Source organism: Leuciscus leuciscus (assembly GCF_965113295.1).
Source record: "Leuciscus leuciscus genome assembly, chromosome: 20".
Lineage (NCBI taxonomy): Eukaryota > Metazoa > Chordata > Actinopteri > Cypriniformes > Leuciscidae > Leuciscus > Leuciscus leuciscus.
In genome coordinates, this window is record NC_138744.1 from 20,421,130 (window position 1) to 20,441,209 (window position 20,080).

General features: G+C 37.0%; 1 protein-coding gene across 1 annotated transcript; it reads right to left on the minus strand.

Annotated features, from left to right (window-relative positions):
* Positions 1-4,157: 4,157 nt before the first annotated feature.
* On the minus strand, positions 4,158-19,792 carry nradd (neurotrophin receptor associated death domain). The gene is made up of 6 exons (XM_082148995.1): positions 19,347-19,792; positions 13,444-13,576; positions 12,963-13,331; positions 7,220-7,454; positions 6,898-7,040; positions 4,158-5,640 (listed from the first exon to the last, which is right to left on the minus strand). Exons 1-6 carry the CDS (start codon positions 19,401-19,403, stop codon positions 5,327-5,329), a joined length of 1,251 nt encoding a protein of 416 aa, XP_082005121.1. The 5' UTR covers positions 19,404-19,792; the 3' UTR covers positions 4,158-5,326.
* Positions 19,793-20,080: the final 288 nt, after the last annotated feature.

The window sequence follows — 20,080 nt, forward strand, 5'->3', positions numbered from 1 at the left end:
AGCATTAACGTTAGCCTCGACAGTAGTCGTGTCTCCTTCATTGCGTATTTTTATATTTTGAATATATCCCTCCACTGCATACTGTAACCACCTTTGCCTCGATCTGAAGGATATCGCGGAGGTATTGCTCCAAAAAAGGTCACTGACACGCACGGGTAAACCTCTTCCCGTCATGGCAATCTGTCGCGCTGGTCGTGTTTGACCATTTGTTTGTCGGACGTAGCAACAGTAACTATGGGGGGCGGGGCTCGGCGAAAGGCTAAATTAATATACCGTTGGATCTTTAATGTTGTGGGCATATTTTTCTGCTGAAGGTCCTGGACATCTTGTTCAGATACATGGCATCGTGGATTCAATCGTGGATCAAATATCAACAGATAAAAAAAAAAAAAACCTGGCGGCTTCTGCTAGAAATCTTATAATAGGCCGTGGTTGGATCTTCCATCAGGACAACGATCCAAAACAAACATCAAAATCAACACAAAAATGTGTTACGGGGCACAACATGAAGCTTCTGCCATGACCGTCCCAGTTCCCTGACCTGATGAGTGGAGTGAACTGAAGAGAAGAAGCACAAACATGGATCTGGGAATCTGAAGGATCTGGAGAGATTCTGTATGGAGGAATGGTCTCTGATCTCTTGTCAGGTGTTCTCCAAACTCATCAGCCATTATAGGAGAAAACTCAGAGCTGTTATCTTGGCAAAAAGAGATTGCAAAAAGTATTGAATAAAAGGGTATGAATAATTGTGGCCAACGTGTTTTGGAGAAAAACATTTATTTCATATTGTGATTCCCCCTTGATATGACGTGAACCTCTTGATGGAAATAAATGTTATTCCTATCAAGATGTGCATACATTTTTGGTCAAGATCTTGTAATGACAATGCAAGAGTCAAGCACTCTGTAAAGTCTATTCCAGCACATCCCAAAGACTCTCAATTAATTTAAGGTCTGGACTCAGAGGTGCCAATTCATGTGTGAAAATTATTCTTCATGTTCCCTCCTAACTATTCTTTCAATTTGAGCCTGGTGGATCTTAACATTGTCATCCTGGAATATGGCCATGATGTGTCTTCCTACATGGTTGTTTAAGAAATGAAAACCTACACACTCCATCGAGGTCTGAAAACATGGCATCTTTTTTTTTTTTGTCTGACCCCTCATCATTTTCTGAAAATAAATGCTCTAAATGACTTTATGAGAAAATTAAGTTGTCAGTAGTTTATAGAATAAACCGAAAATATTAATTTTACTAAAACACATACATATAAATAGCAAATCCAGAAAATCCAGTGCTAATTTTGCAGCATTGGTCTCTTATTTTATTTTTCCAGAGCTGTATATTACAGCACATGGAAATAAATAGTTGCCTTTATATTTTAGGAAGTCGTGTCTAACAAGGGGATTATCATATTTGGTGGTCCTTGGCATCAAAAAGTTGGTTCTTTTAACCAAAAAGGAATGTAATTTCAGAGACGAGGCAATTTAATAGCATTTAATGAAAGATTATGACAAATTATAAAAGATTTTTTGAGATTTTATTTTTCTTTAAAAAAATGCATGCACCCTGATGTACAATAATAACAAAGTAGTAAATTAAAGTAAATACTATATTTTTGGTTTCATGTTGACTTTATACACATTTAAACTCCCTGTTTTCAAAGACAGAGACTGCCACCACAGCACAGATCTGGCTCTATTAAATCAGAGAATCAAAGTGGTGCACTGCTTTCATAATAGGCTCTTCCAGGGCTCAGAGACTCTGCCTACACAGTGCCTTAACCATCTGTGCAGAGCTGGTTTTCCCCTCCCCTCAGCCCAGCCCTTCTCTGTGCAGAGCAGAGCTCCAGGGCCAGGGCATTCCGGGGCTGCTCCAGACCGCAGTTAAGCAGCTCCGTCTGGAGTACGTGACGGCATGCAGAGCCGCCCAAGTCCCTGCTCTCACTTAACAGATCATCACAGAAATCATTAACACGTTTCATTCGGAGTCTTTCAAGTTAAAGTTAAAAAAGATAAAGTTTGTTTTCCGCAGCTTACCTGAATAACACTTGTAAAAGTAACTCTAACGTGCCCCAGAGTTTGTTACCGCCAAACTCATAGGGTTGAAATTTGTTTATTTTTTTATAAAATGGAATCATTTCTTTAAAAAAAAGATTCCCATCAACCTTGTCTGTTGGCAAATTCACTTCTGTGGGGGCTTCCTTCATGCAGTTGTTTCCTTAAAGGGAGAGTTCACCCAAAAATGAAAATTGTTCCTGAAGTTGTTCCAAACCTGTATGAATTTCTTTCTTCTGCGGAACACAAAAGAAGATATTTTGAAGAATGTTTGTAACTAAACAGTTAATGGGCCCCATTGACTCCCAATCCATAGTTCATATCGATCACAAGTTCAGTAAGGAGTACCACAAGGCTCAGTACTAGGACTGTTGCTTTTCACTCTGTACATGCTACCCTTGGGAAATATCATTAGGAAGCATGGCATTAGTTTTCACTGTTATGCTGATGATACTCAGCTCTACATTTCTTTGCGCCCCGATGAAACTTGCCAATTCACAAAATTAACCGAATGTATAGCTGTTATAAAAAATTGGACAACTACTAATTTCCCTTCTACTTAATTTAAAAAAAAAAAAGAAAAAAAAGAAGAGATTCTAATTATTGGACCAAAAACCTCGGCACTTAATAACCCAGCATACTGTCCAACACTTGATGGATGTTCTGTCAAATCTGCGTCGTCGGTTAGGAACCTGGGTGTGCTCTTTGATACCAATCTTTCATTTGAAAGCCACGTTTTATAGCATCCGTAAAACCACATTCTTCCATTTTAAAAATATATCTAAACTACGACATATGCTCTCAATGACAAATGCTGAACAGTTAGTTCATGTGTTCATGACCTAAAGGCTAGATTATTGTAATGCTCTACTGGCTGGTTGCCCTGTATGCTTAAAAAAAATAATAATTCCAGCTGCTCCAAAACGCAGCAGCTCTTACTGGTTCTTACTAGTTCTAGCCCGGTTCTGTCAACACTGCATTGGCTCCCTATTAAACATTGTATACATTTTTAAATCTTTGCTAATTACTCAAAATTCTGGCCAGTTGATAATACTTAGAATATCAAAATCAACTGCTGGCGGTAGATCCTTTTCCCATATAGCACCTAAACTCTGGAACAGTCTTCCTAGCATTGTTCGGGAAGCAGACACACTGGAATATTTATCCTGGAATACACATAACACATTTTCAATTTCTAATTCAAATCATGTAAAATTATTGTTAGGCTACATAAACTAGATCAGCTGGAACGGGGAACACTTTCCATAACACCTGATGTACTTGTTACATCATAAGTAGAAAGGCATCTACGCTAATATTAGTCTCTCTGTTTATCCCAAGGTTTACCCTAGTCAGCCGTATCCGGGCCATATCCAGATCTGATGAAGGACCTGTGTCTAGACACGACCACAACGCAGCCATGAAGTGTCAGCAGAGTGTCAACTACACTATCCCCTGCGAAGGCCTCCTCCCCTTCCCTTTCCCTCTGTACAGATGAAAACATTATCAAAATGATTGTAAAAATGATAATTTTTACAATGGGAATTAACCAATTATTGGACCATGACTTTCTTCTAGAGCTTCTTCTAATTTTCTATTATCACTGTGAAGCTGCTTTGAAACAATCTGTATGATTGTTCGGTCGGTGACTTGACTTCCCACTGCTTAAATCATTCTTACAATCCTGACTGTTGTCATAAATCACAGGAAGATGTACAGGCAAGAACGCGTATTATGTAAACAAAGCACTCTATTGTGAACGCTTGTCATTACATCAGAAATTCTGACTGCCAAGAAACTGCTGTTGGTTGGGTGTCGAGTTGGCATTAACACAACACATTTTTTTGGCTCTCAAAAGATTTACATTACATGCAGCTCTCTCTGGCCAATTTGAGCAATTAGCTAAAAAAAACCCCAAAAAAACAGCTTCACTTTCTGCTATGGTTTTAAAGTGAAACACTATTATTCAGAGCATGTCGCTTAAATGTACAGGAAGGGCAAAGAGATGTGTGTATTATTATGATTAAACCAACAAGAGAATAATCAGACCCAGCGGCTCCAGATTTGACTGTTAGGGTTAATGGTGCAGAAAAAGATATTTTCTATAATTCCAGGTTCAAATCTTGTTTTCAATGTAACACTGCACCATTATACATCATTAGTGTAATAAAATACTACTTCTTTGCTCACACAATGCATTATTTATTTTCTTTAAAAATACAAAGATACCTCTAAACATCAATATTTCATTATTAAAAAAGGACAAACATAAGTGATAGATACATAACGTGGATGTTATTAATATGAAAAGCCTCTCAGCACGGAAACCATCAAGTCTCACCCAGAACTCAGCACTAACATACAGAAATGAACCTAAAATACATACATGGTAGAGAAGACCAGCAAAGCACAAACCTGAGCGTTCAAAGTAAAGGCACCAGAGAGTTTTTCTCTTACATAAAACACAAAACATAACTTTGCTTTTAGGTTGCATTGTTGATTAAAGTGCAAACCAAGCACTATTGTGAATGAGACACATCTTTTGTCTTTATCAAAGAGGATCATTCGCTAGGGCAACTCGACTGTACATCTATATATTTCCGAATATACAACTCCCTTGTGCAGCCCATTTAGTGGTTTTCCTCTTTGGAAATGATAAAACACCTTACAGTATAACATTGCCTTTGACAAACAACAGTATAAAAGCTGAATACTTCGGTGTTGATCAATGTTCGAATGACAGAAGCACTGAAATATAAATACAAAAGCACGATTGAATCGCATGCATGATGCTTTCTCTGGCACTATGATACCCATTCCACAAAAATGGAAAACTGTCATTCATGAGGCCGCAGAAATGTTCACGAAATGTCCGTGTTCTTTGATACCAACCACAGCTGAAACCAAAACCACCCAAAACACTGACAATGAAAATGTTCAGCATGAATGTGTCTCGGAGAAAACAGAGTTTGTTTTGACAGTACAATGAGAATCTTATTAAGCTTATACTGCCCATGAATCCTGGAGGAAACATCTGTCTTGAGCAGAAAATGTTCTGAGGTGGCGGAACATCTCAGGCTGTTGAAACAAAATTCATAAGTGAAACGCTATGTTTAATAACACCCCTTATTATTTCCAATCCTGCTCTTCAAAGTCTTAGTGCACGCTGCAAGACATTCGCCTTCGAAAATGAGTCGGTTGATGCTCTTCCTCTATTATTTTAGTGTCTCTTTCACTTTCACGAAGGCGTAAGGAACATATTCAAGTATTCAGACGACTGACACTCCTTGAGAGGTGGCGGCGAGGGCGGTGATGATGTCCGGCCGCTCGATGCGTGCCAGAGCGGAGCAGAGCAGGCCCAACGTGGACCCTTCCTGTTGGGCCCAATCAGTTAAGAGGGTGTGGATGGGGTCCTGGCCTCGTCCAAAGACGTCCACACGGTCCTGTTCGTAACCTAGCGTGGCGGCCAGCTGCCTCCAGCTCCGACTGCCCCCCTCTGCGAGAAGCCCCTCTACTTCCTCCTGCCTGTGGGGAGGCAGGTTCACATAAAGCCGCGTGTCCTGTTTGCTGTCCCGTTTGCTGCCTGCCGAGAGTATGAGAAAGCGATCAGATAATTACTAATCAGCCATTTAGCAGACACTTTTAGTAAAAGCAACTTACAGTAGCAACTTACTAAAGCCCTGTTTACACCTGGTATTAAGATGCGTTTTGGTTGATCGAATGACTTAATCGGATGACTTACTGACCTTTATGGGAAGCACGCTAGCCGGAGGGGATTTAAACTTTGTTGGCTGGAGACCCAAGTTTTGTTTGAAGATGAAAAATGCACTAAGCACAATGTTCTCTCACCATTCCTGATTTCTAACACGCAATCACAGCGTTCCATGTAGTCTTGCGGCTATCAGAGCAGAAACGAAAGCTGCTGCTCTCTGTGTGTTTTTCAGTCGTCTCCGTGCGCACTCATAAAGAGTAGGGGTATACCCCCGGTGTCCTGGCCACATTCCACCCATTGGTCCTTAACAATCATGGCCTCCTAATAATCCCCTTACATTGAATTGGCTCTATCACTCTCTCTCACTCTCTCTGGTGAGCGCACTGGCGCCGTTGTACTGTGACTGCCGTCGCATCATCCAAGTGGATGCTACACACTGGTGGTGGTTGAGGAGAGATCCCCTGATATGATTGTAAAGCGCTATGGGTGTACAGTAGTACATATGAAAGCGCTAAATAAGTGCCTCATTCATTCATTCATTCATTCAGGTGTAAACGGGAATGTGTCTCCCTTGTCTACTTGTGATCCGATCGACCAAAACACATTTTAATACCAGCTGTAAACAGGGCCTAAGAATGACAATACATCCAAGTACAAGCAAAAACAAACATTTAACACAACCAGTGTAGTCGAATTATACAACAAATTACTCTTTTGAAACAATTATTTTTAATGAATCAAAAACAAAATTGTGCAACCAATGTAGCTGGATTCCTAAAATGAATGAGTCTAATGAACTGGTTATTTTTGGAGAATAAAAATTAAGAAATTAAAAAAACATACGGCAAAACCATTGTAGTCTGATGATTCCCAAAAATAAATTATTAGTTGGTTTTAAATCTTAAAAGTTGGTTCTTTTAATAAAGAAATGATTAAATAGAACAAATCACTAAGCAAGTTATTTTAATGAACAGTTGAAATAAATGAATGAATATTACAAATGACTCTCAAAACAACAAATGGACAGAATGAAGTTTTGAGTTTGCGGTCTTGATTTATAGAATCAAGTCAAATGAATGGATTCTCAGCCCTAGACAATGTATCTGTGTTTAAGTGGTTCTCTTATACCTTTGCTGGGCTGGCTTTCCTGAAGGCTTTGACAGTCCAGGAACACGCCACTGTCGCTGTGTAATTTCTCTCCTTCCCCGGCATTATTCAACTCGCCAACCCGTGCTTTCACCAGAGCCTGCTTCTGCTGACATGACTTCCAGCTGAACACACACCCCAAATCACACACTTATTATATACAGTAAAAACCAACAAGAATAATATTTCACTCAAAAGACACATTATGGTATTCTATGTCTTACATATACAAGTAGAATACATTTTTGAGTAAATCATCTCATAAAGCATAGTTTTTCTTCTTGAAACCGCTGTACGACCTCACCATTTGTAGGCAACGTAGAGCAGGAGGCCGAGCACCACTGCAGCCAGTACAGACACGTAGACCAGGATGTTGTTGTTGTTGTTGCCCCCTTGATCCTGTGGTGTAAGTTGAGGGGATCCGGACCCTGGTGCTGGGCTGCTCCTGTTCTCGGTTTCATCACTCAGAGTCGGCCATCGGGGGAATTCCCGCGATACATCAGAACCAGATGGCCGGGACAGGATGCTGAGGTCTTTCACTGGAAAAAGAGATTTAACAGAATAAGTCATTTTGAACTGCCTTTATATATTCAAACGAGATAATGAAATACCAGTAACTTTATATATATATACTACTGTTCAAACAAGAAAAAAAGCCAATTAACACTTTTATACTAAAGGGATGCATTAAATTGATTTTTTATTATTATTATTGTAAAGACATTTATAATCTTACAAAAGATTTCCATTTCAAATAAATGCTGTTATTATGAACTTATAAAATCTGGAAAAACGGTTTCCAAACAAATATTAAGCAGCACAACTGTTTTCAACATTAATAATAAGAAATGTTTCTTGAGCTGCAAATCAGCATATTATAATGATTTCTGAAGGATGATGTTAAAAAATTCCGCCATTACATTAATAAATAACATTTTAAAATATATTTAAAATAAATATTATTTTAAATTGTAATAGCTAATATTTCACTATTTTACTATTACATATATAAAAAAGAATATAGCCTTGATGAACATAAGAGACTTTTTTTCAAAAAACCTTAAAGACCCAAAACTTTTAAACAGTATTGTGTGATATATATATATCTCACACACACATATATAAACTAAATAGATATAATCTGTAAAATGAATGCATATATACTCCTCTGGTAGTTAAATGAGAACTAAATGAGTAGTTGTGCGGTCTTCATAAATCAAGTGAAACTCATTAGACTCACAATAGTTAGACGTTTGAAGCACACTCAAGTACACCCTAGCCTAGAGCATTCAAACACCTAGATTGCAAAAAAAAAGCAGATGCTCATTTTAGCCTACATATGAAACCCACATCTGACACACATCTGCTGTGAGTGATTAACACATCATCAGTGTGCACAGGCACAGCTGACAGACTAAATACCAGATCGAAATGTTGGAAAGTGTGGAATGGTCAGGAGGATTCATGCCTCCCGCCCTCCATCCTGAAATAGATTGTACAGGCGAGGCCACCCCACACACACTATCACACAGATGCATGCATTCTTTTGTCCACTCACACTCTCACACACACCCCACAGGCTGCCTGTGCGGATCAAACACTCGGTGTGGCTGCCCTGACCTCGGCAGGTCAAGTGATCTAACTGGTCACTCCACCCTGCAGAGAACAGAGGGCAACGTGGGATGCGACCCACTAGCCAGCTGGTTAACCTCCAAACCGATTTAACTCACCTCAGGCCACAGTTTAACACGCAATCCAATGAGGACATGCCGCTTTTTAAATGACAGTTTATAAAAAATAAAGCCAAACAATTTAATATTTGATCAAACAAAATCTATGTGACGTGTTTATCTTCTTAATCTGATCATGACTGGATTGTTGCTAAACTCATTGAAGAATGAGCAGAACATCTGAAGTCAAAGTGAGAGCTACATTTTCCCAAAAGCTTCTCTCTGACTGAACACAGGTGTCTGCCACATGTTAACAATCTAACCACACACACTCACACACACATGCATAAATGTTTTTATATATAGCTTGGCACAAACTTCATCCAAGACACACATGCATATCGGGTTACGTTCACACAGTCAGTGTTTGGGATTGACAATCATATTTACTAACAGGTGCGTCAAATCAAAGACAAATAAAAGGTCCAAGATCCAGGAAAAGGAAACTTCTTTTAAAAATCTAGTTTAAACAGCACGTGTCAAGTTCTTAGAAATGTACTCATGCTTTATATCCATGTTGGTTTCACATGGTTTTAAAAAACATTTATTCCATTTCTGACAAAAAATTTAATAAATGTAATGAGTACAAAAGTTATATTTTTCCTTATACCGTGAATACATGGGAGTGCACACGTTAAACAATATCTTTTTTTTTCAAACTAATCTGTATATTTTACAAATATCGTTAATTCTTTATTAATAAATATCATTGTTATAAGGCGTTAATACCATTTAGTAATACATACATACATACATACATACATACATGCATATATATATATATTAATACCATATTGTAATACATGTATTATATACAGTATGTATAATAAAATCTAAACTAACCTTGTCATGTTATAAAAAGGTAAAAAAATTAATAAAAAAAATGCTAATATGATATTGTATGTAGGGCAATATATATATATATATTCATAGAGACGGCCCCTACAGACAATATCATATTAGCAATTTTTTTAAATTATTTTACCTTTTTATAACATGACAAGGTTAGTTTAGATTTTATTATATATTATATATACAGTACAGGCCAAAAGTTTGGAAACATTACTATTTTTAATGTTTTTGAAAGAAGTTTCTTCTGCTCATCAAGCCTGCATTTATTTGATCAAAAATACAGATTTTTTTTTTAATATTGTGATATATTATTACAATTTAAAATAATTGGTTTTCAATTTATTATACTTTAAATTATCATTTATTTATGTGATGCAAAGCTGAATTTTCAGCATCATTACTCCAGTCTATCACATGATCCTTTAGAAATCATTCTAATATTCTGATTTATTATGAGTGTTGGAAACAGTTCTGCTGCCTCATATATTTGATGAAAAAAAGGTTAAAAAGAACTGCATTCAAAATAAAAAAAAAATTTTTAATAATATAAATCTTTACTATCACTTTTTATCAATTTAACACATCCTCGCTGAATAAAAGTATTGATTTATTTCAGAAAAAGAAAGAAAAAAAATTACTGACCAGTAGTGTATATTGTTGTTACAAAAGATTTCTATTTTTAAAACATTTGCTGCTTCTTTTTTTCCTTTTCTTTTTTTAAACTTTTTATTCATCAAAGTATCCTAAAAAAGTATCACAGGTTATGAAAAAATATTAAGCAGCAGAACTGTTTCCAACTTTGATAATGAATCATCATATTTTTAAAAAGGGTCATGTGATAGAATGGTACCCTGGTAAACCAGAGTTCTCGCGAGAGCACAAGTTGAATTTGCTCAGTGAGTTACTCTGGTGTCGAGCAATGGAGCTCATTAAATATGCCCCTCTATCCGAGCTGCACCAATCACATCAGGTTATCTGATATAGGCGGGCGAGAGTTGAGCTAAACAGATGACGACAGCGCTGTGACGCCGAAGTCATCAGTAAACATTGCAAGATGGCTATGGCTATGGACCAGTTGTTTGAAACGGCTTTGGCCGCTACAATGAATGAGTTAGACTTGGCTTTTTCCCAAAAGAGGAACAGAAGACGCCGCTCGAATCGTTCCTTTGCAAGTAGGGTGTTTTTGCTGTTTTGCCGACCGGAAGAGTCTAATCTACCAGTTAGCTCCGCTGGTAGCTAAGCGTATGGGGTTTATTGTTGTGATTGGTCGTTGTGTTATCCAATTGCGTGCTGTGAGATTTTCAAATGCATGCTTGGTGCCGCCCCTCGAGCTGGCCGATTTTCATTGATCGACACCAGAACATTAATCTTTTAGATTTAGGTCTGGATTTCCAGGCTAATAGAATGGAGTAATGATCCTGAAAATTCAGCTTTGCATCACAGAAATAAATGATAATTTAAAGTATAATAAATTGAAAACCAATTATTTTAAATTGTAATAATATATCACAATATTAAAAAAAAAATCTGTATTTTTGATCAAATAAATGCAGGCTTGATGAGCAGAAGAAACTTCTTTCAAAAACATTAAAAATAGTAATGTTTCCAAACTTTTGGCCTGTACTGTATATTTATATATAATTTATTATCACATGACATGACTTTCAGTTGACAGAAAAAAATATTTATATATATTTATAATATTTTAATACAACGGTTTTACAGTTTTTTCCCTAAGAAATAATCAAATCTAAACGGAAAATTACTTAGGGTTATTTTTTCATCCTTTTAATTAGGCTTTTGTCTTCATTGTGATATCAGGACGGTTGAATCACACTGTTGTGCTGCACGATAAAAAAACAACAAAAAAAGTCAAATTGAAATTTTTCTGAAATTGCAACAATTTTTTTTATTAAATAAAACAAAAAAACTCCAGGTTTGCTGAGCTTGTTTGTAGCGCTGCACAACTTGGCCAAACATGTTATGATCATATATAAATTAGGGGTGCACCGATCCGACTTTTTCAGTCCCGATACCGATACCGATGCCTGGGATTTGTGTATCTGTCGATACCCGATACCGATCCGATACTATTGTTGAATTAATAATAAACTGTATACCTTCCACCTTATACCTTCCTTGAAGAGACTAAAGGCACCAGACTTTACTAACTAAACATAACTAAGACAAAATAAAAGATGTATGTAATGTTGAATTCTTATTTAGGCCTATTTAAAAAACAATTGTGCATTCAAATCTAAAATATAATGTAATCAAACTCTTAAATTAAAATAAATAAAATGTAGCCACAAGAAACAAAACAGTGCATTGGTTGAACATACAATAGTAATCAAACAGTAACCAAACATTGTAAACATGTAAAAAATATAAAGTGCAAAGTCCTGCAAACAGGAATTTAAAATGCAACATAGCAGCTGAACCTGAGAATAAACAAATAAAAAGTTGGTCGAACAACAACAACAACTTGATCACACATAATAATAACCAAACATTGAACATGTAGTGCAGTGTCACACCACCATCACAAACATGACCTGTGAATGCTCACTTAATCAGCAATGGCAAATTTAAATGTCAGTTTTAATGATCAATATGTTTCATATTTTAAAAAATGAAAACAAAAAGAAGCAGGGTTGTTTTATATTTCGTGTTGTTATAAATATATGCAGTAAAGATGATCAATGTACGCGTTTGCCTGAACCACATTTATGTGGCCATTAATATGTTTAAGATTTTTTAAATGAAAAGAGGCAGAGTGGTGTTTTATAACATATTTCGTTTTATTGTTGGCTAATACATACATAAAGAGATGACCGGAGTAGCCAGAGCGAGCTGAGTGACGCGATCAAGAACGCTGCTGTTCCATTTGCAGAATAACCGGACTTGCCGCCTCTCGTCCTCGGGAGTTCGTTCTCCTGAGTCAAACTTGTCAAGTCCGAACTACCAAGGACGCAAGTCCGAAGTTTGCGTACTTGGTATTGAGAAACGGCCTCTGGCTCGCTCCATGTTGCTTCTAGCATGCGACACACGTGAAGCTAACGAATGACGTAGGTTCTGCTGCGACGACAAAAAAAAAAAAAAAAAAAAAAAAAAAAAACCTGGATCGGCCCGTGGATCTGTTATTTTTTCCGATCCCCGATCCAGCTATTTTGTCAGTATCGCGGCCGATATCCGATCCTAATATCGGATCGGTGCACCCCTAATATAAATATGACAATAAAATAGTTTATTAACAAAAATAGTTTAAATAAAAATATTAAACATTACAATAGTAAAATTTCTTGTTTTATTTCATTGTAAAATAAAGAATAGAGTATTAAAGACACGTAGAGTGCATATATTTATTTAATTAAATCACATCCTTTGCGATTTAATAATCACAATACATACACCCAAGATCATTTACATAAATGCGCACTAGAATTTAATGAACATAACACTCACCCATACAGACGGTGTCAGAATCCGGCTGGCAGGATCTGATCTCCACTTCTTCGTCACTACATTGCGAACAGGGCACGCAGGGTTTCCTGTCGCTCCTCTCCCTTGAGTAAGTCCCTGGTTTACACCGCTCACATACGGTATTTCCCAGCGGACCACATTCCCGAGCCACTCCACTTCCATACCCACACATGCTGCAGGCTGCGCACAGCGAGCTTGTGCTGTTACCATCTCGCCACAGGAAGAAACCCTCACCACAGTCACACTGGGTCTCCTGAGTGGGCGTGCAGCGGGCCAGTTCAGGAATGCCGAAAGGGCAGCGGGCGCACAGTCGACAGGCTGAAAGACTCTCAGAGTCTGAGAAAGACACGCCTGGGAGAGATTTAAAGAGATTTTTATCAAGAATATGAATGTAAATATTTGCAAAAAAACAACAATACTCACATTTAGGCATTTATTCAAAGTTTGTTTTAATAACACTCACCATCTTTACACGGCTTACACTTGGTGTCTTCCTGGCCGCAGTTGGTTGCCAAGCCAGAGCCCGCAGGACACATGCTGCAACATTCGCCTGTTTTTGTGAATTGCTCACTGATACAGGCCTGGCCAAAAGCCACCTGCAAAACACACAAGCACATGTCAAATTCAAATTAGTGATAATAATTAAATGGAAATTTGTAGCATTATTTTGCTCTCAGTGACATAAAAGACAATCCTAGGACACAGAATGACAGTGTCATTTTTCTCTCTCAGTCTCTCTTCTGATGAGGTCACCAGAGCAGAAATAAGAAGATATACTGATCTTCAGCCAGACAATTATGTTCAAAGGATGTGCGGAATAAATACAAACTGTAAAAACAATATAAATGGTGATTATAAAGATTATAGGTAAAGTAGATTATAAAGTTCTAAACAATAGAAGCCTGGTGGAGTACATATTCATTAAGAGACTGACACTGGCATATGTGAAAGGGACGCTATGTTTTCTAACACACACACACACACACACTTCCCTGTGATTTTGCATTATAGATATTAGAACAGTAATAATAATATTTCACAATATTACTAATTTTCTGTATTTTTTATCAAATAAATACAGCATTGGTGAGCATTAGAGACTTTCAAAAAAAAAAAAGAACAAAAAAAAAGAATGGTAAGAGGGATGCCCTATAAAAATTATACAAAATTCAGTTTCCTAATATGATTTTTAATTCTCACCAAACATAGTGAGCTGACGGTGAACTAAATATATCCAAAAAGGAAGTCTAGGCATTTAAATTGCACAGGGTTTCCTGTGAGAGCCAGAAGTGAGTTTAAGATTAATTCACTTCAGAATTAAAATTTCGTGATAATTTACTCGCCCCCACGTCATCCAAGATGTTCATGTCTGTCTTTCTTCAGTCGAAAATAAATTAAGGTTTTTAAGGGAAACATTCCAGGATTTTTCTCCACATAGTGGACTTCAACGGTTATCAACGACTGACCGTTTGCCTAGATAAGACCCTTACTCCTCGCCTGGGACGTGTAGTAGAGCCCTTTAAAGCTGCATTGAAACTGCAATTTGGACCTTCAACCCATTGATAACCATTAAAGTCCACTATATGGAGAAAAATCCTGGAATGTTTTCCTCAAAAACATTCATTTCTTTTCAACTGAAGAAAGAAAGACATGAACATCTTGGATAATGTGGGGTGAGTAAATTATCAGGAAATTTTAATTCTTAAGTGAACTAATCCTTTAAGGAATCTGTGTGACTTTACCACTCCAATTTGAGGATAAATAGTGACTGAGTGTATCAACACACCCTTTCGAACAACTATAAAATACGTTATTAAGAATGAGGTGGGTAGAGCGTGACTAGGGGATGTTTAAAAAGACTCCTTGTTCATGGGAATGGAACATTATGTGTATTTGCACCCAGTTCAAACAGAGGCATCAGCAGTGAGGACAGCGGTGCAGCTCGAGACCTCAGGGGAGGGTGTGATCTGTTTGGGTAAGAGAAAAGACTTTGATGTTCCCCTCAGACCTGCAGGTGTGATAGAGGAGGTCAGTTCTGCGGCATCTTAGACATGCATATGTTTAGGAAAATTACCCCTCACACACCCCCTCTGCCCCCTGGGGTTCTGACAAGAGCCAACAGATGCCTAACATATAAAGCTCCTCCAAAGAGGGAAAGCAAAAACCCACGCAGCCTCTCTGATGTCTCGCTCTTCTTCTCTCTGATCTCTGTTGGGACAAGAGAGCGTGTGTAAACCTGTTGAATGAGCGCACAAGCTCATAATCTCATTCAAACACTAATACACATTTGTACACAGCAGCCCACAGGGCAACTTCACTTTGTGAGTAAAAAGAGCACCTTTATTCTGCGTTTCAGCCACACTTGCCTATTGTTGAAACACCAGGATCTTTGCATTGTTTAAAAAGAAGTAAAGCTGAGTAGCGATTAACCAAATATACAATACATCGAAAGGGACTGAATTTAAATGTTTAAGAATGTGCCATGTTGTAAAAAAGCCCATATTGTTGAACTACGAATTTTAATATTAAGGAAATGCCTCCTCGATGTCCATGGTAATATATAAAGATGTAATATATCCAAATAAATAAAGTAAATAAAATATATATTCCATTCAAAAGTTTTGGGTCAGTAAGATTTTTGTTTTTAAAGAAATTATTACTTTTATTCAGCCATTTTGATCTTTCTATTCATGAAAGTTTGAACCACAAAAATATTAAGCAGCACAACATTGATAATAATCAGAAATGTTTCTTGAGCAGCAAAAGAGCGTATAAGGATGATTTCTGAAGGATCATGTGACACTGAAGACTGGAGCAATGCCATCACAGAAATAAATGACATTTTAATACACTGTCGTTCAAAAGTTTGGGAACGGTAAGATTTTTTTTCTTTTTAAAAGAAGTCTCTTATGCTCACCAAGTCTGCCTTTATTTAAATAAAAATACAAAACTCACCCAGTAATATTGTGAAATATTATTACAATTTAAAATAACTATTTTCTATTTGAATATATTTTAAAATATACTTTAATCCTGATGCAAACCTAAATTTTGTCAGCATCATCACTCCAGTCTTCAGTGTCACATGATCCTTCAGAAATCATTCTAATATGCGGATTTCCTGCTCAAGAAACGTTTATTATTATTATCAATGTTGAAAATAGTTATGTACAATTTTTTTCAGGATTCTTTGAAACTTTGCATCTAAGGAATAAACTACATTTTAAAATACATTCAAATAGAAAACAGTTATTTTAAATTGTCATAATATTGAACAATATTACTGTTTTTGTTGTTGTTGTTGTTGTTTTTTGTATAGTACCTGTCCAAAGTTGGGAAACATACAAAATTTGAATGTTTTTAAAAGATATCTCTTATGCTCACCAAGGCCGCATTTATTTCTTCAAAAATACAGTAATGTTAAATTACTTTTAAAATATATTCAAAAAGAAAACAGTTATTTTAATTTGTAATAATATTTCACAACATTATTGATGTTTTTACTGTATTTTTAATTAAACAAATGCAGCCTTGGTGAACATAAGAGACTTCTTTCAAAAACATACATATATATATTTTTAAAGTTTCCTAAATAAACTTTTGACAGGTACGGTTTGAATTACTTGAATTATTAAAACTAATTGGAAAAGCTTTTGGGGGGAGGGGTCCTATAATACATTATTTCTTGGAAAGATGGGAAGAGACGGAGAGATTTCTGAGCAGTACCATTGGAATGTACAGTTTTCCTAATGTGGTGTTTAATACTAACCAAACAAAGTAAGCTGAGGGGAACTTAACATCCTCAATGACAATATCTCACCATATAATTTGTACCTAAGTCTAGCTAAATAGAATGTACAAAGTGGGGACAAATGATATATCACCTACACCTATAAACATTTGGGCAAAGCAGGAATGTAGTGCTCTGAGGAGGGACGGGGGTGGGCATGAATACAGACACGTCAGTGCTGATTCCACATAATGCAGAGAGATAATGCATATGAATGAAGCGACTTCACACAAAACATCTTTGATCTACCCAGACATTTCGTTCCCTTCACTGAGAGACAATGTCAGTATGGATGCCACACTTGATCATGTAGGTCAAACATGCCCCACACACTGAATGATGGGGACTTTCGTAAAGGGATAGTCCACCCAAAATTTGTTATTCAATCATCATTTAATAGTCCTTCCAAACCTGTATGACCTGCGGGACACAAAAAGAAGATGTTTTTAATTTTTTTTTTTTTTTTTTCATTCAATGAAAGTCAGTGGGGTCAAAGACAACATCGTTCCCCATTAACTTTCATTGTATGGTCAAAAACCACAGAGACATTTTTCAAAATATCTTCTTCTTTACAGAACAAAGAAAGTCATACTGATTTGGAATGACATGAAGGTGAGGTAAGTAATATGTTTTTGGGTTGACTATGCCTTTAAGTCCAATGCTGTGTATGATATAATATAATATATAAGCACATCTGTGCTGCCATGAGCGAGTTTGGAAAGAGCAGTCTGAATTATGAGAACATGAAAGGAGCTATGAGCCCCTAAAGGCAACAGGGATTGACCCCTCACTCCTACCGGCCAAACATACAACCACAGACATCCACTGAGACTGAGCTAGAGACTGACCGCTATCTTATCTCCTGCAGCCAACAGTAGCAGAAGATCTGTTTCACAACAGGCTAAACACGGCCTCGGGCCTGTATAACTTCAAGATCATTAACAAAAGTGTCAGTTTGCCGCCAAAGACTTCTCTATCAAAACGAGAGGGGAACAAGAGAGAGGGAAGAAGAAAAAAAAAAAAAGAGGTTGTGAGTTCAAGAGGAAACCGCAATTCTGGCCCCCACCGAAAGAAGTAAAGTGATGTGGCTAAATGGAAAGTCAAATTACTGAGCTGCGATTTATACCCCCTCGCTCTCCACAGACCAAGAGAAAATTATGATAATTACAATGCTCCGGATATCCCGGGCCCCTGCAGTTCTTAAGCTGTGGTTGCCTATCAACCAACATACATTGGGGGGGGGGGGGGGGGTCGGGTCTGCTGCTATCCCTGGCTCCCCCAGAGACTGTTTGAACACACCAGGAGACATGGATCTGGATCAGGCCAGAAGCATTTAATGCATTAACTACCACTGACCTGAAAAGGGTGCAAAATCATCAAGCAAAAACGTTCATCGTTTGGGTTTTGCATACGTCTGTAACAGTCAGAACAAATGAATCAGGCGTTTTGTGATTAACGGTTTTAATTTAGAGTGAAAAAGCAGCTTTTTATTTTGGTGTTCGGATAAACGGGTATAAATCACAGGGCCATTTGTCTCTGCTTTGACATCTGCAGGGCGTATTTATTTGAGCATAATTTATCATTTGGGAAACTTTCCATTTGGATGGTAAATATTCAACATTTTAAACACACTGAGAACAACTGCAGGATATTGCACTAAGTCTGAAAGAAAAACATTAAAGATATGCTATGCAGGTCCCAGGGCGTTACTTTCCTGTCTTTGCTTTTGTCACAGGAAATACACCGAATTTATTCAAAGATAATCATAAAAAAATAAAAAAAACATTCTGCATAATATAATCCTGCAATTCTCTGACAGACTAACATGCTAGTTCAGGGAGAACGGGGAGTGTTGGAATGCAGTGGAGTTGTAACAGCAGTTTGCTAGTTTGATGTAAGAAAGTAAAATTGGATGCCTGACTTGTTGTGAAAATGTTAATGAATGCTAAATAAAGTGTCATCTGAATCAGGTTCTCGTTTAATGTAATATATAACATGAACTGTAACACTTTCCGAAGTATTTCTATATACTGCACTGACATATATTCAGTCAATATGTTTTTAATTGTTGTTAGCTCCGATTAAAAATAGTTTTTATTCCTATTTGTTTCAGAATTTATTTTAAATTAGATTTTATTTCTATGTTTCAATTAAAAAGTTTACAATGAAATGAGGGTGGGTGTTTAAGTAGTTTGAACAAGTAGCCTACATTTGATTTGTTTCAACGGTAGAGGTTGTAACAACAGGCACTTTTTGTACTTTACATTAATTGACACAGTTTAGGGATAAGTTGTGGATTTCTAAACTAGTTTAATGTGTAGCTTAAAAATATGGGCATACATAATCAAGTTTTAGATACATGGCACAAAAACATTGAGTTACAGATCTTAACTTATAGCAAACAGTGTTACAACCCTCCCCGGGCTCCCCTAATTAAAAGTAACGTAACTGGAAAGACACTACCGTCGGAAAATATGAGAAGTGAAAACTATTTACAGCCATGCACCAGAAATTAAATAAAAAACGAAACGACCTGTTACGAGTTTACAAGTCATAAATAGTGCAGAATAACTCACCTTTACGGCCAAAATAAACAAACAGAGTTGAAGTGCTGCCATCGCTCCCTTCATCATCTTCAGGACTTTCCCTCAGTGTTTGGGAAATAATAATGCAACGAGTCTCCAGTGCTCAAAACACACTAATGTTCATAACGACAACGTATAAACATAAGACATATAGAGCAGCTGTTTAAAGTATCTGGTAACGTAACTCTCTTCCATATATGAAGAGTCTTTTTTTTTCTTCGAGACTTCCACTGAACAGCGCTGTAACAGTAAATACGGATAATCCTCGTAGGAAGCTTTAAAAGTTCACAACATCATCTTTCTTCGGTCTCCACAGTCAAATCTGCTTGTTAGTGTCGATTCTTCACTCGACTGCTGCTGTGGTCGCGGTCAGCTGTTGACTAAATAGCTTTTGCTGAAGGGGGTGAACAATGAACATAAAACCCCCATATACGCGCGCGCACAGAGCCTCAAACCCACGAGCTCTGTGATTGGACAGACTGGCGCGTGATGGAGAAAAGTTGATAGGTCAAACTCTTCAGCATGATATTCTTGTGAGAAAATAATTCTCTCATAGTGCTCATTTATTACATGGTCATATTAGATATAAAAATGTTGCACAAATATTTTGAAATGTTGTTTTTGCAGTTTTAAAAATGTGTTGATATTTTCTGTTCAAATGTGTGAAGCCTATTATAATAACTGGTAACTTTGAGATTTTGAACGGACAAGGTGGTTATCAAGGT

What these genes read in the sequence shown, in the direction of transcription:
- nradd (XM_082148995.1), bottom strand. Translation starts at nt 19,403, where the DNA reads ATGATGAAGGGAGCGATGGCAGCACTTCAACTCTGTTTGTTTATTTTG. An exon ending in TTCTGACACCGTCTGTATGG is followed by an intron (nt 7,455 to 12,962) that starts GTGAGTGTTATG and finishes CTCTTTTTCCAG; the next exon opens with TGAAAGACCTCAGCATCCTG. An exon ending in CTCTACGTTGCCTACAAATG is followed by an intron (nt 7,041 to 7,219) that starts GTGAGGTCGTAC and finishes GTGTGTGTTCAG; the next exon opens with CTGGAAGTCATGTCAGCAGA.